Source organism: Thermobia domestica, chromosome 1 (assembly GCF_964235325.1).
Source record: "Thermobia domestica chromosome 1, izTheDome1.hap1.1, whole genome shotgun sequence".
NCBI lineage: Eukaryota > Metazoa > Arthropoda > Insecta > Zygentoma > Lepismatidae > Thermobia > Thermobia domestica.
Genome location: NC_137454.1, coordinates 163,436,680 through 163,462,887, shown reverse-complemented (window position 1 = coordinate 163,462,887; position 26,208 = coordinate 163,436,680). Strand labels below are relative to the sequence as shown.

Below are 26,208 nucleotides of genomic sequence, written 5' to 3'. Positions count from 1 at the left end.
TCGTTCATGAAATGAAATGAAATATTTCAGTTTAACGTCCCACGTTTATTCTCTCTCGACTAAGGATGACGATGAATAAAGCAAGTGAATGATGATGAAAGAATTGGTGGAATGAGAATGTGGGAGAAACGGGAGTACTCTGACAAAACCCATTGACACGGTATCGTCCACCTCAAACTTACTTAGCCAGGAACCGAACCAGAGACCTCATACACCCGAAATCTGCGTTCTAACAGTGAGCCACCGTGACCTGTTTCATTCATAACACATCGGATTATAGAACAATATACTAAGCGCTCAGAATAATTAGTTTCATTCCCAAAAATTAATTTTTGCAATCCTCGTGAAGGTAAGTGTAAATCAGCATGTTAGATCTTGATATACCAGAATGTATTTTCTTTCCCCTATAGTTTTTTTTTTTTTTGTGTGTGTGTGTGTGTGTGTGTCTTTCTCTCTCTAAAAAAGAGAGAGAGAGAGAGAGAGAGAGAGAGAGAGACCGCATAATGAGACCAATCTTATCCTTGAAGCTTCAGAATCCATAAGGTTCTTCGCTACTATAATGCTTTCTTGTTTCAGAAAAATCTCCCGTATCAAATTTATCCGTCTTAATTTTCGATGATTTTATCACAGAAATAATTAGCTTTTGCGCACGCAGAGATATATCAATTCTTATCAGGTGAACATCATCCTATAATCAAATCTTGGTCAATTGCACCCAATGGGTAATATGTATTATATGAAAGTAAGTTGTCTTCTTTGCTCAAGATTTTGAGATTAATCTCAAGGTTGTATGCGTAAAATACGAGACAACGTGACGTCATTTGAGTTTAATCTCAGCACCTGAGTAAATACTCAGAAGGTATGAATCACACTGTGATTTCCCACTTTTCGTATGCATAAAGTTGCGTATAATCTCAACTAGATGAGATTAAATCTACAAATTTCGTGAACCACCTCAGTACGTGTTTCACAGTGTGAGAATGGATCGAAATGCCTGAATTGACAGATGTGGAGCCAAGAAGAAAAGTGTACAAAGTTCGAAGAGATTCTGATGTGCATGGCTATAAACGTCTAGGCGGCACAGTATTTACTTAGGGATTTACTAGAAATGGGGCTCTGAATAATGAGAAGATGATGAGGGTTTTCTTGCATTATATTGGAGACTCTGGCTTTCAAACTGGCGTTGCAGATGTTAGCGTTCATCAGTCCACAGTATCAAGAACTATATGCAAAGTTGTGACAAACATTAAAAGAAAAGCTGAAAAATGGATAAAATTCCTCTCAACCGCTGCAGCGCTTCAGAATGTGAAAACTCTATGGCATAAAAAAAAATATACGTCTTAGGGTCACCGATTTCAACACGTACACTCTCGTGTGATTCGATGCAACTTTTTATGAGGAACAAGACTGCACTTGATCATTGTTTCTATCCCTTGTAATTTTGGAACTATTCATATTTTTCTGCTTATTTTACAGCTTTGACTCCCGTTCTTTAACCTCTTCTAGATGTTTTCGGAAAACCAAGGAGGCTATTTTGATTTTTCGAAATCCCCGGAAACCCCTAACACCGTTGCATGAAGTAGCACTTCCGATTTGTTTCCCCATCACAAATGCAGAAGTGTTCCCTTTTGTATGTTATTCAATATAAACTGGCTTCTCAAAATTTAAACGGAGTTGCGGCTGTATAGTGCTGAAAAGTTGGTCGTCACTCTTTTATATTGCTAGAATATTCAAACGAAACCTTAGTTTAATCCATCTAATCTAACAGAAAACAGAAGTCGAGCTTTTGTGCTGGATAAATAACGCTACTGATTTTAATTTTACTGACATGTTTTCAACTCGATACACACCTGTAAATTCCTGATGTCACTGGCCCCCAAGCCCATTTATCGCATTTAAATTAAAATGAAAAAAAAAAGTGTTAATTTTAAAATTAATTAACCAAGCCTCGTATATATATATATATATATATATATATATATATATATATATATATATATATATATATATATATATATATATATATATATATATATATAATTCAAAGCCTTCTCTCACTAGCTTGGTATGCCTGTGTTTGTGTTGGTACGTTTAGCTCCAATCCTAAGACCATATATGGTCAAAAGATAAAAATCCTAATCACGTGATATCCATATGCTTGGTAGCTGCGCCTTTGTGTCTAAACTTTCGAAACTTTTACTTTTTTGTCCACGCTTTGCTATATGTGAAAGCTGGTTAAACAAGCAAATTCATTCGAGCCTCTCCAGTCGAAACCGTCGGACCTTCTCGTCCGTGCTGCTCCAAGTTTAACTTTATATTTTTGTGCCAAGTGAACTCCCCTTGCCTGGGTTAAGTATTTTAAAGACGAAACATTAATTTGAAAATTAAAAGTGCATATTTAAATCTTAAAGTAAGTTTTTTCAACTATCAGTAGTGTTTTAGTCAGTAAAGTTTCACATCGTGTGTTGTACATTGTTTTGTCGTATTATAATACTTTCCTACGTTCCTGCACACTCAGTAGTTGTACATTGTTTGGGATCTTTATAAGTAAAAGCCAGAATGGAAGTTGTGCACCCATAAACATATTAGTATAAACGTAGCTGGATCATCACCTGTGGAGCTTACTGTGAAATTCCTGTGATTAGTTAAAACTCGACGCCAGAACCATGACAACCCCGAATGAGTTAACCGGTCCAAAATCATTGTGAATATAACACAGTTTACACTATTAACTACAGAGCCACCGAGCCACAGAGCCACCGTAAACTCCGAATTAAAAACGGCCGTAAATATCATAAAATAAAAAGTTGTTTGTTTGTAACCTTAATGTTATTCTAAATGTAATATAATTCGTGCTGAGTGTCATTACATATACTATACATTTTAAACCAGGTTTTGTTATTTATGCATAAAATTAATTTCTAACTTGTTGTTCACGCTTAGTTCAGTTATATATACTTTCACTTTACGGTACTTATATTCTTGTCTGCCGTTTCTCAGCTCCGGTTCGGATAAAAATGTAAATATTAAATAACTTGTAACTCGTCGTGGCGCAGCTGAAAAAAAAAAAGAAAGAGAAAAGAAAAAAAGGCAAACTACATAAAAAAAATTAAAGTAAGTGTCGTATTCATGTTCACAAAAAATTCCAACCCCGACAAATACCACGGTCTTACTGATTTAGAGATGGAAAGGGAATAAACATCCTCGTCTTCATTACGTCACTTCTGTATGAAACGTCATCAAAGCCAAGTTCACATGAGACGGAACTGCATGTCACAGTGAGAAAAATCTCATTTGCTATAGATTGATTTTGTTCGAGAGGTGATATTGTATTCACTAAAGCCTCTGACAAACATCTTGGCATTTCAGCTACACGAATAAAGCGCAAGCTCTAGCGCGACGTTGCCAAATGGTAAAGGGGCGTGGCTATTGCTAAGTAGACAAACTACAGCACGATCAGGTGGCAGAGGATAGAAGTGGATGTGTACAATATAAATGTGGTAATACCGCTGGCCTCTCATTTGCTAGCAGCATTTAAAGGGAACTTCAAGCGCCGCCTTCAAATGCCAAGATGTTGTCACGCCGTTTAGTACTTATTCATCTTTATACAAATTACCCAATATTAGTATTTTACTATTACTTTTAATTATTCAAATTGCATACTCTTTCGTATTCTGAATGAAACAGTTTCCTTCATATGAACAATTTGTAGAAGGCATTTGATTATTTAAAACAACTGGAAAATAACAAGAGAAACACACATAAAAACTGTTTTAGATTCTCTCTGAATGTCTACACCAAAATAACAAAAAAGAAATCAAACTATGTCTCATTACAACTTTAAAAACGAACCATTTCTGCAGAGTGAACAAGCTGTCTGACAATAGTGTAGACTTACTTGTAAATCTCAAATTCATTTGATAGCATCCACACGGCTTTAGAGCTCTCAGTAAGTGGCAACCCTGCAAAGAATCAAAATATCTACTCCCTCAGAAATCGAATCCAGATCTCCCTTACGAAAGATGATAAAGGTTAACCACTAATGTTACAGAACACTGTTGATATACTAAAATATGAAATCATACAATCAACCTAGTTTAACTAAAATGTATTATCACAATTTACTTACCAATTAGAATTAAATGCTGGCAACTGGATGTTAAACAAGCCACAAGAAATGACTCAAGGATCTGAGCAGCTTCCATAACTATAACTGAAAAGGAACAAAATGTCATGTGAAAAATTACTTCACTTGGCAAACAAATTTCAGTGATTGTATATGCTGGTAACTGTAATGAAAATCACTGTCACAACTGTAATATTCTTCTATCATTTTATATTTCTTCATGCAAGTTGATTTAATTAAGTATGTATTTACAGATTTCAAAATTGAGCACAATACTTTTTCATCCCTAAATTTACACACGTATTAATGCATATGTTACAAAACCTCATCTCAATACAATAAACCCTCAAAATAATCTCCCGCACTATCCACAACACGCTGAAATCGATTTTAAACAAACTTAAATAAACCTTTAAAACGATCTGCATTATCCACAGCACGCTGCAATCGATGCAGAAGATGTTGAATACAATCGGCAGCACCATGGCTGAAGTGGTGTACAGCATTTCTGATGTCCAGGTGAGTTGCATGTTGTCTACTACGCATTGGTTTCTTCACCTTCGAAGTGAGACAAAATCGCACGGTGACAAATCCAGTGAGTACGCTGGGTACTCCAATTCTTCTCATCCCCATTGGCGCAGTACACAAGCTGCCTTATGTGGCTTTGCATTATCTTGCAGTTTGATTGCATTATGCAACAGATCACGACGCTTCTCCCTAACGGAACGTCGTAGATGTCACTGCAGAAGTCTTTGTAATGTGGCGATGACTGTGGTGCCATGAGGAACAATGTGACAAACAAGTACTCCCCTTGTGTCATATGCCACAATCACCATCAATCGTGTGGGAGAGGGATTCTGCCGAAACTTCTGCCTACACGGTGATTCTGGATGTCTTCAATCTGAGGATTTTAATTTCAACTCCCTGGCCCATAATTTATCCATGGCAATAATCTTGGGAAGAAATTGGTTGCCTTCATTCTTATACCGACGTACAGCCATGTCCAAAATGACTGTCGCATATCTATAAATGTCTTCTTGTAAGAATATAATTTGATAATGATTTTGCAGGGTACTTTTAACACTGATACTGTGTGTATAATGTGGAAATGTATATGTGTGGTAAATTTCATAGGAAAAGAACTGTAAATACGAAAATTAGAATGAGTGAAACAAAATGTTGCTAAATGGACAAGAAAGTTTTATTTTTGTTATATTGTTCTTATTTACTGCTCTTTTGACATGAAATTTTCCACATACATGTCTGCCGATTATACACATACTAACATCATAAGAATACCGGGCGAATTAGTTATCAAATTATATTTCTACAACAATATATTTATAGACATGCGACAATAATTTTGGACATGAGTGTACGTGATTGGAACAAACTGCATATTAAGTCAATTTTTCAATCTGCGTGAGGGCATGTAGAACCCACACCGAGCCAACCTTACATAGGCTCAGATCTTGCGTCAAAAAATTATGAATGGTGTGCTTCCAGTCTCCGCCTCTAATTCACGAACTGTCCATCGCTTCTCATTCCACAACAAATGTTTCAACATGGCACGTGACATCCCGACCGTCCCATGTCGCTGGTTGCTTGGCATCATTGTTGAAAAGCTCCTACCCATCTTGCTACAGTTCGATATGGCATAGCATTATTCTTTAACGCTTCTATCGCATTTCGTCACCACAAGGATTGTAACTTAAATGTACGATCGCTTTTCCACTCTGGTCGCTTCCATTTTACACCACAGCTGACTCACAACTGTTTTCCCAGTGTCCCGTGCTCAACCAGTACAATACAAAGAGCCACCTATTGGCCAGAGGATAAAGTACTGGTGTCAGGCTTCCTTTCTCAGTCTGCATTAGCCGACTATATTTTCATACGGTTAAAATAATTGCTGGGTTTCCATGAGTATTTTGAGAGTTTTTCATAATGAGGCGAGTTTTTGTAATGTGCATTAATACATGTGTATGTCACAGGGTTGCTTGGGTTTTCTTTCATGATTCCTACCAACAAAATATCCATTATGGATACTCTTCCAGATGCATACAACGCATTCTCAATACAACCTTCGGTTGTCGAAATATTACAAGGTTGTCATGACTTATTCCTCAACCCTCGTAAATAAGCCGCTGACGAAGGTGGGGATTCCCATAGAAAGTTTCGGTATTAATAAATAAATATTTACGTGCTTTACAGAGTTTGGTTTAATAGTTCACATTGTTAAGTTTGCTGATATCATTCTTCAGCTCTGAACACACAAAAGTGCATGATCACATTGTGAGAAGAGATGCATGTGAGTTACGCAAATCTAACGATGAAGGTGACAGTGTTTACTAAAACCGTTCAGTATATTTAATTCCAGACGCAATAGAAACTGTAAATGAATAACTTTTTTATTTTAAGAAATAATAATAATCATAATGATCAAGAAAGCCTATATTTTTCGTTAATTCGCTTTTATATTAGTGACATTTCTTTTCATTCGTAACTTTCTACTCTTTACTTGATTAAATATATGATATATTTTTTCTTTCGCTCTAATTCCTTCATTTATACTCTTCCCATTCTCGTTACCATTCTTCTATCCTACCTTTTTTTTATTCAGAAACTCATATTATAGTTATTATTAAGGCCCGGATTTTTATGTAGTCCAAAGTACCGAAATATGTACATAAATATGTAGCAAAAATCAATGAAATATGTAAGAAATATGTTAAAAATATAAAAATATGTAAAAATATTTTTTCGTGTTTATTTTGTGTCTGTGCTATTTTCTTAGCTAATTAATATACTGTAACATATTTATGTAATAAAAGCTTAACAAGTGTAAATAACTTCCTACAGATAAGTACAAATTTTCAGAAGAAACAAATGAAAATATGTATAAAGAAATTAAAAAATCACATTATTGAACATATAAACACAAAAAAAAAAATGTATTTAAACAAAAGGCACTTACTTTTGGGACGAACAATGAACCACTAAATATTTTACGCAATGGAAAAACTTTGTCACTAACTTGTCACTGATACGTTCAAATTTTCACTAAGAACAACTAAAATTGTCTCGTGGAGAAATGAAAACCACATTATTGAATATTAAAGGAGAAAAAAAATATTTAAAATAACGAGCGCTTACTTTCGGAGCGCACCATGAACTAGAGATGACCAGAACCGGTTCCTGGCGGAACCGGTTTTCGGGTCTGAACGGATCCGGTTCTTGAAGATCCGGTTCCGGAACCGGTTTTTCGGATCCAGGTCTGGAACCGGTTCTTCGGATCAAGGTCTAGAACTGGTTCTTCGGATCCAGATCTAGAACCGGTTCTTCGGATCCAGGTCTGGAACCGGTTCTGAAAACAGAACCGGTTCCTCGCGGAACTGGTTCCACTGGAACCGAAACTTTGTTACCATCCCTACGCTAAACGCGAGCTGCTGGCAAGCTGTGAACAGTATCCTAGATGAAATGGTGGAAGCGACAGGCAGGCGCCCAGGCGGCGGCAGCTTGTCTCATTTGGCTAAATAAAGTGGGTAACTGGCAAACTCATTGGCTAGACAGGCAAACTGGCCAACTCATTTTGCTAAACACCCACTGGTGGACCAAATTTTTTTTCTGGGGGCACAAGCGGGTCTCGGCGGGGAAGGCACAAGTGCATGGTCCTCTTTGCATTATTTTTGAAGGTGAACATTGTGCTTCCTTTACGGGTCTTTGGGGGCTTTCAGATCCAGATCTGGAACCGGTTCCTAAGATCCGGTTCTGGAACCGGGTTTTCAGATCCAGATCTGGAACCGGTTCTTAAGATCCGGTTCTGGAACCGGGTTTTCAGATCCAGGTCCGGAACCGGTTCCAGAACCGGTTCTGAAAACCGGATCTCAGAGAACCGGTTCCTCGCGGAACCGGTTCCGCCGGAACCGGAACTTTGTGGCCATCCCTACCATGAACCACTAAGTATTTTATATGATGGTATTCGAAAAATTCTCTAACTTGCCACAGATACTTCAAGCTTTTACTAGTAACAAATGAAATTGTCTCAGAAAAAATGAAAACCACATTATTGTATATGATGAAAAAAATCTTAGAAAAAAAAAGCGCTTACTTTGCTGATGCTCAATGAACCACTACATACTTTTCCAATTGTTCAGGAGCTAAAGAGAGTCGTTGGTCAGTCAGGATCCTTTTATAGGCTGAGAAAGACCTCTCCACGTCGCAGGAAGTGACAGGCGCGACCTTCAGCAAATGACATTTTCCAGGACTGATTTCCCCAGGGGCCTCCGTTTCTTCTCCATCCAATGTCCTGCATGCAGTCCTCAATGTTAGGTATCCTGGATTCCTCTTCAAAACTGACTGGAACTTTCGGGCAATTTTCGCACCTGTTTCTCCCTGCACAATGTTGAGTTTCTTGTGTTTCCGTAGAGGTTGCACATACAAAAAAGGTGAGAAAGCCAGCCAACTGTATGCGTTTTAGTTTGTTTTGTCGGCACACATCCGAGTGGCGTCTGCTTGCAAAGGCGATAAGCACAAAAATCCTTATATTGTTTTCTTTATTTATATATAAGAAAACAGATTTTTTTTTCAGGATTGGAAGCGATAACGACGGTTTTTTTTTTTTTTTTTTTTTTTTTTTTTTTTTTTTTTGGTAGAATGTACGATTTGGTTTAACCCAGCTTTCCCTCAATGCAAATCGGTTGAACAAAGTGAGAGAGAAAAATACAGATAATTAAATAAAGTACTTTTTGAGTTATTGTTCCATATATAGGCCTATTTTTATTTGCGTATTATTTAAAGAAAATTAGCGAAAAGGAGCAAGAAAACTGAATTTATTTAAAAATATGTACAGTAGACGGAAAATATGTAACAGAAGTCAAAATATGTAAAAATATGTAATGTGATTTTGGTTTATATGGCTCCTTACTTCGTAATTTGCGAACATTTCATATTTTCACCAGCGTACATACAAAGGAAAAAATATGTAAAAACATAAAAATCCGGGCCTTAGTTATTATACTTATTGCTTTCTATTCAATGGTTTCTGCGAGCCCTGTCATATCCCTCTTTCTAACATTTTCTCCTTTCATTAGATTACCTGCTGAGACTTTGACCTACTCACACTTTCTTCAGTCATAAAATCTGGAAACAATGTTCAAATGATAGAGTATTTTCTTTCTTTCTTTCTTTCTTACGTTCACTGTGATGAAGAGACAAGATTAGTGTTATTTAATTTCTTAATGTAATTTCTTTCCTAACTATTATGTAAGCATATTTTTCTTTTTTCTTTTCATACGCCATGGTACAATTCTTTTGCCGTAACCACACAGTATTTTATGTATACGCGTTGGCATTTCTGTAAATTCCGTATACATGGCAAGTTCTGTGATGAAAGTGTACATGAAGCTTTTACTATTTCAAAACGAGTTCTCGAAATTTTAGCGAGTCCTAAACGCAACATGCTCTTTACATTTATATGATTCAAAACAAAATAATAATAATACAACAAGAGAAAAGCATAACAAGGTTACTCGTTTCTGTCATTCTGGCACTCTATAGTAATACGAGAAAAAAAAAGTACAAGACAACATAGAAAAAAAGTAAATTAAATTCAGTTTCATGTCGTATGTGCCTAAACACAAATGCAAAATGAAGCTTATCAAAAACGGTCTAAATTTCTATAATAACCAATAAATTAAATTAAAAAAAAAATCTTTTTTAAGTTCAAAGGCTTATTTCAACATTTCAATTGAACGTAAAGCGGGAGAACTATCAGAATATTTATACAAATGTTTCAGTGCTTCTTTCTGTCTTCAGCAACAAAAATATCTTCATAATGTAACTAAATATACTAAAACTCTTGCACTGAAATACATATATATATATTTAAAATGTTGAAACTCAGTACTCACCAATTTGTGGTTCTAAGGCACGTAAAACTGCCTGGTGCTTAACCGCTGCAGAAATAGTCATTCCAACAACTTCTGACTGCCTCATGATACGTAAATCCTCCTGCAGTTGAAGTTTCATGTAATTTTCATACGCTGCGCGATATTTTGCTGCACAAACGCTCATTTCTTCTTGTAACATTTGTTTTAGTCTCCTAACCCACCACCTATAAAGTTCCCAACGTTCGCTGGGTACGAAATCCCACAAATTTTGGTGTTTTAATAGACGCTGCAGTGCTTCTTGATCTACAAGAGAGTACTGATTAAATCTATCTTGGAAATAACGTTTCTTGTGAGTTAATGACTTTAGATTAGCTGATAAAGTATTCTTCTCGTCAGCTGCAGCAGTTGATCCTAATTTCTCAGAGGTAGACGCTATCTGCTTATCTAAATCCTCAAGAGTAAGTTCAAATTTTACATGCTGATAACTTCGATCTGACACATTTGACACATTTACTTCAAACAGAGTATCCTCTTCTAATCGATCAATTTCTTCAACGTCCATTGAGACTTGTTGAAGACCCTCATCGTTCTTTGAGTGTTCTACATTTCTTCTAGAATTAAAGAGCTCGCTATCGTCTCCATACTTGAAGTTAGCGTTATATAACCAGTCAACTATAAGGCTTCTGTGAGTCGTAAGACAATTGCAATGTTTCTTATTGATTATATCGAATTTTCTTAATGTTTCCAAGGATACAATACTCTTGTTCTCATCAATTTCTTGTAAAAACAATCGCATTGCTTCTAGATTTGTAGCGTGTTCCTGCAATTTTGAAGATGCATCTTTTAAGTCTTCGAAGCCTCCTCTTAGTTCACTCAGGCGAAATTTCTGAGTACCAACACGTCGGCATTTTCCTCCTATGCGAACCAGATTTTCCGTAACCTTCGTCAACCCTTCCAAAAGCTGATCTAAAGTGTTGTTTGTAGCACACAGAATTACAATTGGGTATTTCCCTTGCCAAACTGAAACATTTCGCAGCAAGAAATTGCAAATTTTTAAAGCCAAGTATTTCTTTCCAGTTCCAGGACCACCTGAAATAATCGCAAGTTCTTTTCCCACTACAGAACAGAGCGCATTACACTGCGAGTCATCAAGACAAGGGTCACCGCTACCAGAATTATTGCCGAAGTTATATATGTCTCTCAAGGGCACTAATTCATTTCCCAAATATTTAGGAGGTGGTATGCGATGTCCCATCTTGACAATATACTTCTGAAAAGGAAAGTCATCAGGTTCCATTCTTTGTAGAACAACCAACACCTGCTTGTACAGTTCAAAATGAATTTCTGATCCCATTACTAAGAAGTCAGATTTTAACAACAGAGGCTCTCCTTCTTCAGAGAATTCAACGAATATTTTGTTCTCTTTAAGGTTTCTGTCAATTACTGTTCCACACAAAACATTATCACATTTACTATTAGTAAAACACACGAGGAAACCGTATTTTAGTGTTTCGTGCATCTTGCCTAGACATTCTAGTTCAAACTCGTAGCACAGTTTACCTCTTAAGACACGCGGTCGAAAAAATTTGATTCCTTTGTTCAATTTCACAGTATAGTTTCTGTAGTTTCTCTGGTTTCTAAGCGTATGTACTTTTTCTCTTAATGACCCAACAATATCTTCACGAAGTAAACGAAAGTGAATGTCCAAATATTGTTCAACATTTGAATATTGATTCCTCACACGGTTTGGTCTAAAAAAGACAGGGTTTTCTGATAAAATATCTTCAGAACAAAACGAATTAATTTCTCTAAAATTATTAGGAGGTTCTTCTTCACTATCGGTATCAGGGTTGTTTTCTTGTATTTCCTGAATTCTGCTATCTTCTAGTTTGATTCTTAATGTCAACATACTATCCTGTCCCAGCCCTGTACATTTTGCATCAGGAATTACACTATCATCAAGCGAAATTTGAGCTTGAGACGACTGCACTTTAGATTTACGTAGGTTTCCTCTTACTCGCAAACTCTGGCTTCTTCTTAAAGGTTGACTTCGTTTACGTTTTTTCACAGAAAGAGCGACTTCGTTTCTCACTAAGTGTGACCGTTTCTGTCTTGAATGTTGTAGCATATGACTGGTGGAGTTTGAAAATGTCTCTGGCAACGACGGTAGAGACCAATCGCCATCCTCTTTTGTTTCACTTGTTTCTAGAAACGATCCAGAAGAATCATTAATGTCCACCTCTGATTCTGATAGTGTTTCAAAAGAAGAATTACTGATGTCTGAGTCTTCCTCCTCGTCATCTTTCTTCGTTGATGTAACTAGAAAGGAAAATGGTTCATCTCCATCTTCTTTCTTCACCACATTGTGTGTTCCGAATTTGGCAGATTTACGACTTAGGGAAACGAATGTTTTATCTCTATTTGTTTTTGATCCTTCATAAATACTTTGCTTGCTGGGAATCTCACCTTCGGGTAACGAAGGACACACAACTATACTCTGTATTCCGATCTTGTCGTCCTCTGATATGGATGGAGTAGTTAACTCATTTGATTGTTCGTTTTGTAGTACTTGATGGTTCTGTTGACTACAGTCATCTGCCGGGTTAAGTTCAGTACTCTCCATTCTAAGTTGATTGCCTGAATCTTCAATGTCCTTAATTGATAAGGAAAATTCTTCATCTTCAGCTTCCGTCTTCACCACAATTTGTGTTCCGACGAAGTTCACAGGTTTACGTCTTGGGGAAAAAAGTATTTCATCTCTACTTGTTTCTGATTCTTCGTAAGTACTTTTCTTGTTAGGAGTCTCACCCTCGGGTAGCGAAGAACACACAATTGTACTCTGTATTCCGATCTCGTCGTCCTCTGATATGGATGGAGTAGTTAACTCATTTGATTGTTCGTTTTGTAGTACTCGATGGTTTTGTTGAATACAGTCATCTGCAGGGTTAAGTTCAGTACTCTCCATTCTAAGTTGAATGCCTGAATCTTCAATGTCTTATATCGCAGTCATTTATCTTCTAGTATCATCTCATTTCCTCCTGTAACACAAAATAATACAGATAAATATAGTTGTTACGACATTTCTTCTGTCCATTTACGAAATGATACAAACACTCCAAATATATAGATGAAAAATTAGATATAAATGTTACTGATTTAATGATCCTGTTGGAAGAACATACTCACTCAAATGTGAACGAAATACAATCTTCAAGTCGGAAATATTTACTATTATTATTATTATTTTTTTTTTATTTTTTTATTTTTATTTTATTTTATTTTTTTTTTAATGTACAGTATCGAAATCGGAATTTTCATGATCGTTACTTTGTCGTGGTAAGAAGAAAAATTTCAATAGTGTGCGAAAAATGTGATATGTTTAGATTGAGATGGCTGTTTGCCGCTAGTATTTTTTTCATTATTTTTTAAATATACTATCCATAATATAACAAAAATAATTAAGAAGTCGGGTAGCAAAGTTCTATTAGAAAGAGATAAAACTAGAGTACAAGTACTTGGCATATCCACTGGCAAATCAAAAGAAAATGTAAAAGGCAAATTCAACGAACAAATTAGTGTAAGGTCAGAACAACTGTACTTCATTTGAATCAGGTTAATATAAAATTGTGTCACAAAGAAAGAAATAATACAAGTTTTATAAATGAACGTCACTGATCTCCAAGTTGAACTATCACATATAAGGGAAGCTCGTGCTTGCCCTACTGTAACAACTTAGAAGTAGTTAAGAGCAGCTCAAATGCACCGCAGGATCTAACCAAAGTCCCAGAGCGTGTAAATTCAACTAATGTTGCAAGTTCGCAATAGATTTTAATCTTTATCGTAGTATAGCAACATGGCAGGTGAACACCAGAAGTCAGCCAATAAAAAAAATGTTGAACAAAGAAAGTATCAGTAGAACATACCGTAAAAAACATTTGAACACCAATGGGAAAAATTAACTCTCAATGATGATTGATGTCATTCTCAACAAATTTTGATTGCAGAAGTTGAAACAAACACTTATCCCTTTATCATGATCAAAATCAGGGAAACTAGAAGACTGTTCTGAACTGCATGAATGTCCCAATCTGATTCAGAATATTTTGCCTAAATGGATAATAAAACAGAATCAGGTAGTTGTAACTTTACAATAGTTCACCTAAATATTGAATCTTTGCGTAACAAACTAATTGACCTTTAAAGTTGTCATAAATCAAATTAATGCAGATTGTAAATGTTCCTCTGAACACTGGGTGAAGAAGGTTAATGAAATATTCTTCCTTACAGATTATAATGTTGTTGCAAAGTGTTGTAGAAAGGTTCCCACACATGATGGTGATGGGGTATGTATATTGACTAAACAACGTTTGTCTACAAATAATCCTCGAGCATTAGGTATTCAAACAATGGAAAAAAAATTAAAGAGTATACTGCCAGAAAAATATTGGTCTCGCAAAAAAAAAAAAAAAAAGTGTCATAATATATCGTTACCCTGGACCCAAATGAAGACATATATCGTTTGTAAAACAGAAAGACTTCTAAATTTAATTAACACTATATGACAGTCGTCACCTCTCACAATTGTATCTATATTGTTAAATAAAAATTTGTATTTTTGTTTTCCTATTTTTGTTTCAATTTGGATGTATTTTTTTGTCCACGTTTTCTTTCACGAAATTGGGCAGTGGTCATCGTGTTCAGCATCCAACAGGACACCCTTGCTGTCACTAGGGTAATTTATTGTTCTCGGGTGGCGAAGAAATCCCAACTATCTTAACGAACTACACACTCACACACACACAAATTTCAAAATTAACAGAAGAGAGAGAAAGGCAAAATTTTAAAAACTAAGGCAGTTGTACTGAAGCACTGGAACAGACACCACGGTGGATAGTGCATTCTATTCGTTCGTAGTGAACATTTTCTTTTTTGTATATTCCAAAAATCATCATGCATAAATAGTTACAGACGATAGTGTCGTCGTCGTCAATGTGCCGAACATCCTTCATTATCTAGATTCTCTCTCTCCTGATGATGTGTGTATTGGACAGTGTATTTGTGTGTAGTAGCATGTTTTGGCGAGTAAGCTTCAACGAGATGTCGGTACCAGAACTTACTTCTTTCTTGTCGCAGAGGGAAGGAGAGGACTCAACCCCCAGCCTCCAATCTCGAGTGTATACGAGTAACAACGACGTAAGAGATCGAGAGTTTTCACACATTAAAACTGAGGTAGGCTGTTTAAATCTTTTGTTATTAATCAGACTGTTGGATGTACGATGGATCACGGTTCCATGGCCACGGTGGTTATCATCCATTTCATTACCTTTCGCCACACCTATTCATGACTCTGTTATCATTTTACAGTACTCCTTTTCTTGGCACATTTATTCAGATGTTGACTGCTACTGACTCAACAGTCATTTGCCCACGATTGAAGTGATGAAAGAACATTAATGTTTGAGGGATTTCTAGTGGCAAACTTCCCAGAAACGCTACTCATTTTTTTTTAAATTTATAGTTTGATCATGCAGTGATAAACTAATTTGAAATACATTTTTTTTGTATATGTTTTAGAGAGAATCCTGAAGTGAGTTATGAAATTTTTTCAAGTGCAGTTAAATCATCGTATCTTCATCACTACAGAAACTAGCTTTGTTTTTTTATATATCATTATACTTTATTTTATATAGAAGGTTGGAAACATCAGTTATTATACATATTCATTGCTAATTAATATAATCTATAAAAAAAATCGAAATGTAACTTACGATAAATTATTTTAAATAATAACTTCCGAATATAATTGGTCACTATTAAGTTATTCAGCCCGCTAAGATAAAGGTATTTCAAGGGAGAGGAATAGATTTTATTTTAAAACAAGAAATATTTGTTTTGTTATTGATAGATTACTACTACATTCCCACTGTTGGAAAGAAAGTATTACAGATAATTCTTGGTTATTGTACGAAGTAAAGAAAATGGAATACATATGACGGAATGTTTGTAAGCGAACATAAAGTATTACGTTTAATTTTAAAATCATATTTAGACTTTAGTCTTTCTATAGGTAGTTGTTAGGTAAACTAGGCGTCGACGACCTAAAGTAATTTAGAGTATAAATATTGGCCAAGAAAGATCGATCTCTAGAAGTAGGTTTGTGATTTAATTTCCTGTGTATTGATTTATAGTAATGTATGTTTATGTTAAGTGTGAATCATCTATGTGAAGTGTGTAAATACAACTATGGTATTTTAGTATTAGTATTAACTAGTATTATTAGTTTGCTTTCATAAATATAAAGAAAATTATGAAACTGAATTTTATATAATCTAAAAATATATCATTCACTATACTTCATTTTCCTTGTCAATCTTCTTTCAAGTAACTCAAAATTAAAGGTCATGAACCCTATAATCTTAAATTTTCATTAAGCAATATTCTATCTTGCTATTTTTCAATTACTTTCCTAAAAGTTTTCCGTCATTTAAGTAACTGATCAAACTAATCAACCAGCTTGTCCATAGATTCGATTCTGGTATTGTAAATGCAAGTAATTTGTATACGATAGGAAAACTATTCAAATTTATCAAATAGAATTATGACAATTAACTTGTAATTTAAAATCTTGTTACAAACATTGCATTTTAATTAAAGAATCGTAATTTGGTTTAAAATGCAGTTTGTATTAATATAACATATCAGCATTATGTAATTTTGCAGACATTCAAAATTTAGAAAGCTATTTCAATGTTCATGTAGTAAATTCATTTTTTTTAAAAAAAATTAATAACCTTTACAGTAAAAGTTCAATAGAATAAGTATGTCATTTTTTTTAATGCAAATGTTTTCATCATATGTTGTTATCTGTTGCTATTTTTCTTATATAAATTAAAAATTCTATCAATGTTATCCAAATTCAGTGTTATCTGTTCTATTCAATCAAGTTCAGATTACCTCTAATCTCAATTTAGGCAGAACAACAAAGCTTTGAGTATTGCTACATAGGAATCTAGCTGAACTGACTTTCACTTAAAACATTATTTTTTTTATAAGTAACTTGGCAATATTCTTCGTTAATTAATTTCTAATAATTTTTCTGGCTACATATTTTCCTTTTTGAATAAATTATACAACACAATGAAAGTCAGTGCAGCTATTCCCAGAAAGTCAAAATTAGAGAAACATTTTCCTTTTTCAGCTATGCAGCATGTGTCATATGAGAGAAGATCGGGAGCAAAGCATTTTCTTTGGCGCTCGCAGTTTTTTTTATTTTTTATTCCACTTTTAAGACTTTCCTTTCTCCAAAGCCCTGGAATACGTTCGGAGAGGGGTTGGTATAGGAGTGAAGTAGGAGGGGAAGTCATATTCAGGCGGCCCAGCGGACGAATCCTCGCATCTGTAGCGTTTTCAGCTGAACCGAGGTTCGACTCCAGTCGGACTCAAACCCTGGTAAAGCTACTCGTAAAAAAAAAAAAAAAAAAAATGGCCCCGCGAACAGGCACACGAATAATGTATACCGTAAAAACTAAATACCATCATATAATTATTTGTGGTGATTTTAATATAGATGTTAGCAAGAACAGCAATGATAGCGCAAAATTACGTATCATATCATATACGGTATGATCATCATTTAGCATATATGACATGATTCACTCCTCCATGCATATCACCATAACTTCTGAAAATGTTACTGACAATATACTGACCAACAACTAATAATGGTAACTCTTCTTTTAAGGAAACAAACTTGGGCTTTAACAGGTACCTTAGCCAAATGCTTGTAATACCTAGGTATATACATTTTATGAAAAGAAGAACTAACAAGTAAAAGCTATTTAAAAAAAAAAAAAAAAAAAAAAAAGTGATCTTGCTGAAAGCAATATCGAATATTTTCTCTACCTACTAGAAAGTGAGTATCTGTTACCACCTGTTAATATACACTCATCAATTGATGAAATGTTTTCAACATTCTTTAGAAACTTAAAATTAATATTCGATGGAGCTTTCCTTTTTAAGGTAGTTAAAATTGGGCATCGACCGAGAAAGAAATGGATTACATGTGGGATAATTACCTCTTGTGAAGAGATGAAATTATTAAACATGTCAAGTGAGATCACTTCGAATTATACTTTTCTTAATTAGCTATTACACTGAGCAATAGAATAAATCAAGCAAAAATATAACTCAATCAGCATGGGAGAGTATAAAACAAGACACTGGGGAAAAGTAAAAGTGCACGGAATAATAATTAAGAAATATAACAAAATAATTACAGAACTCTTTGAAGTAGTTGAAATTTTCGATAGCTACTACGTTACGACAGCTTCCGAAATAGAAAACTCATTAGCAAGGCCCACAAGAACAGTATAGTTAAATTCTCTTAGTAATGTACCGGATACATTTTTATGTCTTCAACTAACACTCAGGAAATTATACCCTTGGTAAAACAACTTACAAATAATAGGTCAGCACGTATTGATGGAATTTCTGAATATACTCTCAAGAAATGCATTTATCCAATAGCTGACCCTCTTGCCGACGAAAAGTGTTAGAAGCAAGATGTGAATAACTATACATCGGTAAATTTATTACTTAAAGTCTCAAAAATAATTTAAAAAATAATTTGTAATAGAATGCAATCGTTTTTAAAGATTAACAACGTCATTACTAGCACTCAACATGGCTTCCTGCAAGGTGAATCAACATAAACCGATATTCCAGGGTTCCTACTGATCTGGAGAAATCTATTTCCCTGACCTTTGGGAGGAAATTCCCTGACTTTCATGACAGGTGTCAGATGACGCTAATATATAAATAAGGAATAAATAACGGTGAATATTTATATATGGGAACATTTATTCTATAGAGACAAATAGTAATCAATTGCTCATACGTACATTCCACTTAAATCCCATAAAAATCTGAGCAACGTCCCATACTGTGATCATTTAAGGTTGGCTAAGCTGAAATTGAGATAATGAAAAAGCGTTTCATGATGATGACGGCATTTCGGTAGGAGGTAGAATGATTAGATGCAAAAGATTTGCAGACGATATGGCGCTTGTTGCAGAATCTGAAAAGGAAATCAATAAAATGTTAGAAAACCTGAGGATGGGCTTTGAAGAATATGGGATGAAAATAAATGTTAGAAAGACAGAAGCCATGGTGATTGGAATGAAGAGGTCTGTGTCAAATATAAAAGTGGGAGGGGAGCCAATAGAACAAGTGAATAGTTTTCGATATCTGGGTAGTATTCTTAGTAATGACATGAAGTGCGAACGTGAAATAAAGCAAGGATAGGAATGGCGAAAGAAGCCTTTAGGACGAAGAAAAGTCTGTTTTGTGGGACCTTGAATAGAGAGTTGAGAAAAAAGACTCATAAAATGCTTCGTGTGGAGTGTTGTACTATATGGGGCGGAAACGTGGACATTACATAAAAGTGATGAAAAACGACTGGAAGCCTTCGAAGTGTGGATGTGGAGAAGGATGGAAAGAATTAGTTGGGTTGAGCGGAAAACGAATGAGTGAGTGTCAGAAATGGTGAGGGAAGAAAAGAACAATTTTAGATATTGTTAAGAAGAGGAAGAGAAACTGGTTGGGACATTGCCTAAGAAGAAATGGTATCATGAGGGACATCCTAGAGGGTATGGTGGTGGGAAAGAGGCAGGGGGGCGAAGGAGATTACAATTAATGGATGATATAAAAACAGAAAGATCATACGTGAAGACGAAGAGATTTGCGGAGGACCGTGGAGCATGGAAGTTTCTCGGCTGCTGCAAGTGACCTGCCAGTAAGGGCAGAATACCTATGATGATGATGAACCAGAAATTGGTGTACAATTAATGTTAGAAAAAATATATTTTATACAATTTTCCTGATCTTCCCTGATTTCCCCTGACCTGCACCATTTTCCCTGACTACCCTCACCAGTAGGAACCCTGTAATTCATAAATTCCTCTAAAAAAATCAATATAGACATGGATAACAGGCTAGCCTGTAAGCATACTATGCGACCTACACAAGTCATTTGGCTGAATAGACCATAATATACTTCTAGAAAAGTTGAATAAGTATGGCATAAGAGGCGTAGCGACACTTGCGGCTTGAATCATATTGTCACAAAGACAACAGGTTGTTAAAATAACATACTTAAGTCCCCTCTCATCACATATTGAAAATACTATGTCTAGGCCACAACCTAACGAGATAAGTGTCCCTCAAGGATCAGTGCTAGACCCTCTACTGATCTTTGTGTATATAAATGATCGTCCCTAGGTGTAGAGAAGAATTTCAAAGAAAAATAAATATTATTAATGTGCAATTAGAAAACTGATTCTATGAAAATAAATTAATGCTGAACTCGGATAAAACCAATTATTTGTTTTCCAGTTCTGGAAGGCAGGTTACACATCACCTTTCTTGGATCTCAATATACCTGTATAATACAAGTTGTGAATATGTGCAATCAGCAACATTTTTAGGTATAAATATTGACAACAAAATCAAATGCCTTGCCATATAAATTCTTTGTAATAAACAGTCTCAGCAATATACACAATTAGATCTCTAGTAGCTACATTAGATAGCCAATCTACACGTATACTATCAATATACTATTCCCCCCTTTTTTTTTTAAATTGAGATGCCATATATCGCATATTCTGGGGAACTTCACCTAAGCTATTTTTTTTTTCTTTCTTTCAAAAAAATGGCGATAAGAATTACTACACATTCCAGTTATCGGAAAAGCTGCTGTGAACTTTTCATAATACTGGGAATATTAACAGTACCACGTAAAATACATATATTAAATATATATGAAGTATTATGCAGTGGCGGCGTAAGGGCGGGGCGAGCGGTGCCCTCGCCCCGGGCCCCACTTTCTGGGGGCCCCCGACGGTAGGTAAAAAATAATTAATAAAGAACTTTGTTAGCATGAGCCGTACAACGGCTGGCAAGGTTTATAATCCACACCATCCCTAAAAGGAAAGGTAATTAATTGTCAATCAATATTACACCAAATGGATGAAACAACAGAAATATCTGTCTAATAAAGCTAATCAGTGCCGGATTTCTGTATAAGCTATACAAGCTATAATCTTAGGGCTTCACTCTCTTGATGACCCGAAAGAAATTTAAAGAAAAAACTGAATGTAGATTAAAAATAAATAAAATAAAAGTTTCATTATCTTGGAGGCTCTCAAAGAAATTTAAAGGAAAAAGGTCTGAATATAGGTGAAAAATAAAGTAAACGTTTCACTTTCTTGGGGTCCCAAGAAAATCAAAGACAAAAGTTGAATGTAGATGAAAAATAAATAAAATAATAAAAGTTTTATTCTCTTGGGGCCCCAAAGAAATTTAAAGGAAAAAAATGTATGTCGATTAAAGTATGAATAAAATAAAAGTTTCACTTTGTTCAATAACCTCAGAGAAATTTAAAGGGAAAAGCTGTGTAGATTAAAATATAATAAAAGAAAGTCAAAGCATATTGTGTTGTTTACATTCTAAGCTCTTATGATGCAAGTAATGGGGCCCCATCTGCTAGCCTGCTTCCTAAAACATCACCGTTTATTTTTTTATTCACGTATCAGTTCAAGAGAAAGACAGAAAGAAGGGATGAACGTAATGCTTTATTAGGGTACTAGCATTCTGTTGGTAACTGAAAGCTCTTTGGTGCAGACGCTATAGTCGCAAATAAACTTGTTTTTCTTCTGTCTTTTTCTTTTGTCCTTTACAAGTCGAATTTTCAGCGACCAAAACCCTTTTGCTTAGCTGGTTTCCCCATTTCTGCTCTTGTTTTTTGGTATATGAATTTACATTTCAGCCCACAAATTTAGAATGAAGAAAATGTTCAATAAGAAAACAAGTGTTCAAATATTCAAAATACTTCAGCATTATATTTAATTCAATTCCTGATTGTTCTCATGTGGAACAGTTGTTACAAATCTTTCGATTTGTTGACATACGTGATTCTGTTCAAGTTCGGGAAGCATTAATTGATTTTATCTCTGTCAAAGGAAAAACTGCTGAGAGTATTTCGGCTGAAATAGTGAAGTAACTACAACGTGATAGGCTTGATATTAAGATTGCAGAGAATAATCTTGTGATAAAATCAGCCTACAATGACCAGGCAATATTCTGGAGTTCAAAGTTTGATACGGAATATAAGTCTTTTGGCCATTTTCGTTCCTTGCAACAATAATTCATTGAACATTGTGGCTTACATGCTGGGCACGTTAACTTTTTGGCGAACACTTTGTTCGGAACAATGGAACGTTTTTGGTATTCTTCTCTAAATCTACTCATCGATGGAATGTGCTGCAAAATCACGTAAAGATTGGTCTGAAACGTAAAACTGACACTAGATGGAGTTCAGAAACAGAAGCTTTGAAGGCACTTTATAGTCAATTGGATGAAGTATTTGATCTGTTGGAAGATCTGCGTGACACTTTGACTGAAACACTTGATACTAGAGGAGATGCTGGTCTTCTTCTTGCAAGCATCCAGTCATTTAACTTCATCGCTTTACTATATTTCTGGTTTGCAGATCTCATATATTGATCGGATCCAAAAATTCCTTCAATCTCAGGATTTGAGTTTCAATCAAACATTATTTAGTTACAGAGCCTGGTTGACACCATTGGTACCTGGAGACTTGAGCTGGGGAAGGAAATCGTATCTGCACCTGAAGGAAGTTGCAGGGCATGGAACATAACTGTGGATACACACAGGAAAAAGAGATGCATGCCTGGAGAAGCAAAGAATGAACCCCTGATTGCACAGGCCAAAGTGAAGCGCTCTACCAATGAAATTCTAGATGAGTTGAGACAAGTGTATGATCATTTTACTCAGATGCATGACCTGAACGACAGATTTGGATTCCTGTGTTCTATGGCCAACTTTGTGCAGCAGCTAGATGTGATGAGAGCGAGGACAGGCTAAAAGCTTGTTGCTCTGATTTGGCTTTGTTCTACCCGAATGACCTGGATGGCTTAGAATTATTTCAGGATTGTAAGAATATAATCCGTTCACTAAGGTGTGCTCAGAAAGCTAAAGAACAGCTTGACTTTTCTCCACAAGGCATCCTGAAATATGTATCTTCAATGGAGCTTGAACTTTACTTAAGTTTGTCAACCGCTCTTCAGATTTTGATAACATTGCATTTATCTGTCGCATCGTGTGAAAGGCCTTTCAGCAAAATGAAATTGATAAAATCATATTTGCGTTCCACAATGAGTCAGGAAAGATTCACGAATCTGGACATTCTTTCTATCGAAAATGAACTAGCATCCACTTTGGATTTTGATAATATAATTGAGACTTTCGCTGCTATCAAAGCAAGGAAGGTATCATTCTGAATGTTGGTGGAACACAGGCTAATATGGTAGTGGAACTACTGTCGAAAGCTGTTTCATGTTTCAAGTAAAGGCAATAAAAATACAAAAGTACCAAAAGAGTAATAAAAAGTACCAAAAGTACCAAAAACCTTTAAGATCTGTCAATTGACTGGTGATAGATGGTAATGAAAAGTAGGATGGTATAACCCGTAGTAGAATTCTGTGCTTACATATTTAATCTATGATATATCCCTAATTTTTCAATACATTCAGGATTTTTTTTTGTTATAATATACTCTAATACTATGTTAGTAAGAGGTCATGGAAATAGTCATAAGTGACAGAATATAAACATGACTGAATTATTAAATACAAAATAATATAATCATAAAACAAGTGTGAAATCTGGAAACAATAGTAAAATAGACAAGGAGGGGAGAAATACTCTAGTGCTTAACTATTCATTGATACTTCGGCAAAAGTAGTGGAACTAAATAGATCGTACATTATCACTGGATAGAAACCTGGTGAAAGATAAATGAAAATTACACGCAGAAGAGAAATCTATTCTAGCCATTATTTACTGATAGTTCGGTAAAATAAAAAAAAAGTATTTAAGTATTGTGTATGATCACTGGAGAGGAACCTAATGTTAAAGTGAATGAGGCTAATTATAGAAGAAAAATCTAATCAAATAAAATCCATGTAGTGCAAAATCAGACAGGGAGAAACTATGAATAAACTGACATATGAGAAATTTCACAGGAGAAACACCAAAGGCGAGAACCGAACAAAGAATTTTAGAAAACATAGAGCTTACATTTAGAAATCGCATCTGTTATATAATTATTTACAGTGTTTGCAATATCAGCTGATCGTTACATTTTGTAGGTAAATTTGTCTCTAAATGTATTATTAGGAGCATTACTTCCACTTATTCCATCTGATTACAGTACGCGTTGATACTAGGATAGTATAGGTGTAGGATAAATTCTGTATTCTTAATTGTTAAATTTTATTTGTTCTTAAGATTATGTTATTTCTATCGTTGGTTGTAGTTTCCGTTACACTTGTATCTCTAATCCTTTTTCTACCGTGTCCTTTGTTTAGAAATGAATAAAAAAGAAAACAATATGCAATGATAGCCCTGGTCCAGTTTTATTTTTAGATACCAGCCTGAAGGCGGTTCTAAGTATTAAAAAAATTGACACGGATGCTGAATGTCACCCCATTTGTTTAGTGTATATATATATATATAGGATTAAAATGATCTAAACACACACACCGACGGGAAAGGGGGAGGAGTAAACAGAAAAAAAGAATTTTGTAAATGAATGTCAACAATAGAAGTGTATAAATCACGATTGTTCGAAAAGGGGCCCCGATCTACTTCACTGGCCCCGGGCCTCAGTTTGCCTTACGCCGCCACTGGTATTATGTACAATTAAGGAACACTTCAATGAATTTCAAAAGAATCCTGATAAACATGATTATAATACAAAGATTAAATATGATCTAACTGCACTCAGACCGAAATAATCTAAATTTCCAAAATGTACCAATTATCAAGGAACTAAAATATATAATCATCTTTTAGTTGAGGTAAAAGAGATAGCTGAAAATAGAACATACGAGAAAGTTATACGAAAAATATTGTTAAAAGGTGCATTTTGTTCTATAGATGAGTTCATTTTATTGGATTTGAAAAAAATCAGTAAAGAATTTTATTGTGTGTGTGTGTACTGACACAACCAAACAATTGTGAACACTTCTTTCATATTTCTTATTTCATTATAATTGAAACTTTTTAAAACTTTTTTTTAATCTAAATCTTGTATTATTGTAATATATGAAAGCTTCGTTGACATGTTAAATACTTGGTATCCTTACGCACAAAATAATGTCGAAGGAACGTAATAAATGAACTCAACTGAATTGAGCTTGCAACAAGAAAGTTCTATATTAATTCGTAAACAGAATTATTAAGGGACAGCAACTAAGAATGTAAGTCAAATGAAAAACAGTTAATTGCTTTCATACTCTATAGAATAAACAAAACCAATCTTAAATTTCTATAAATAAAAATAAAAGTAATCTTGTTTTTAATTACATCACAGGGAAACGGCTGAACAGTTTAAATGAATCTTTGAGCACAGTTAGTGCCTACCTCGAACTGGGTTTCCGTTATGTCACTTTGATTCCAATGTGATCCTAAGAGAGGAAGACGGGTGAAAATTTGTGCAAAAGAAAAAATGAAAAAAGAAAAAAAAAAAAGAGTGTGTTACGAGTCCTTCAAGTTAGCAACAAGTGTCTCAGCGTTTTAGAAATTCCGCTTTTACGGGGGGGGGGGGGGAGTAGAATTTATATATATATATTTCTGAACCCAAGTAGTATTTTTTCCGCAATTTTGTACTTGAATATATATATATATATATATATATATATATATATATATATGGCGTCGTATGGCTTTCGTGACATAATGTGACGGGGTTTTTCTTTGTTGGACAGAACTATGAACTCCCATTAAGTTTTAACTTTTCCCGTCTTCTTGACCTACCGCTTTAACCTGAATGTTTGCAGATTCAGTGGATCCTTCCAGTGAGAAAGACTAAGGGTAGGTCTGTATCTGATTATATTTTTTTAGTGTAGATTTATAGTAAGTACCGAAAATATACCCAATGTGCTGCAGACGTACTTTTTTGTAATTCTTTGTTAAACATGTGGGTGGTCGCCTCGGATTCAGAAATGCGGTATTTATCAGCGCACTGAAATCGACGTTGTCTTTCTCATTATCATGCAATTGAAATGGATGTCTTAAACATACGTCGCACTGTCCTCGAGTTGGCTTGTA

General features: G+C 35.0%; 1 protein-coding gene across 3 annotated transcripts in view; it reads right to left on the bottom strand.

Moving 5' to 3' along the window:
* LOC145690533 (NFX1-type zinc finger-containing protein 1-like) overlaps nt 1-26,208 on the bottom strand; it is a 154,732-nt gene that overhangs the window by 46,105 nt on the left and 82,419 nt on the right. For all 3 annotated transcript variants that reach the window (XM_081765512.1, XM_081765502.1, XM_081765521.1), the window contains exons 2-3: nt 10,036-13,052; nt 4,130-4,213 (exon numbers count right to left, since the gene is read on the bottom strand). In XM_081765512.1, coding sequence (XP_081621638.1) covers nt 4,130-4,213; nt 10,036-12,979 — 3,028 coding nt within the window. In that variant the 5' untranslated portion in view covers nt 12,980-13,052. The remainder of the gene's footprint in view (nt 1-4,129; nt 4,214-10,035; nt 13,053-26,208) is intronic.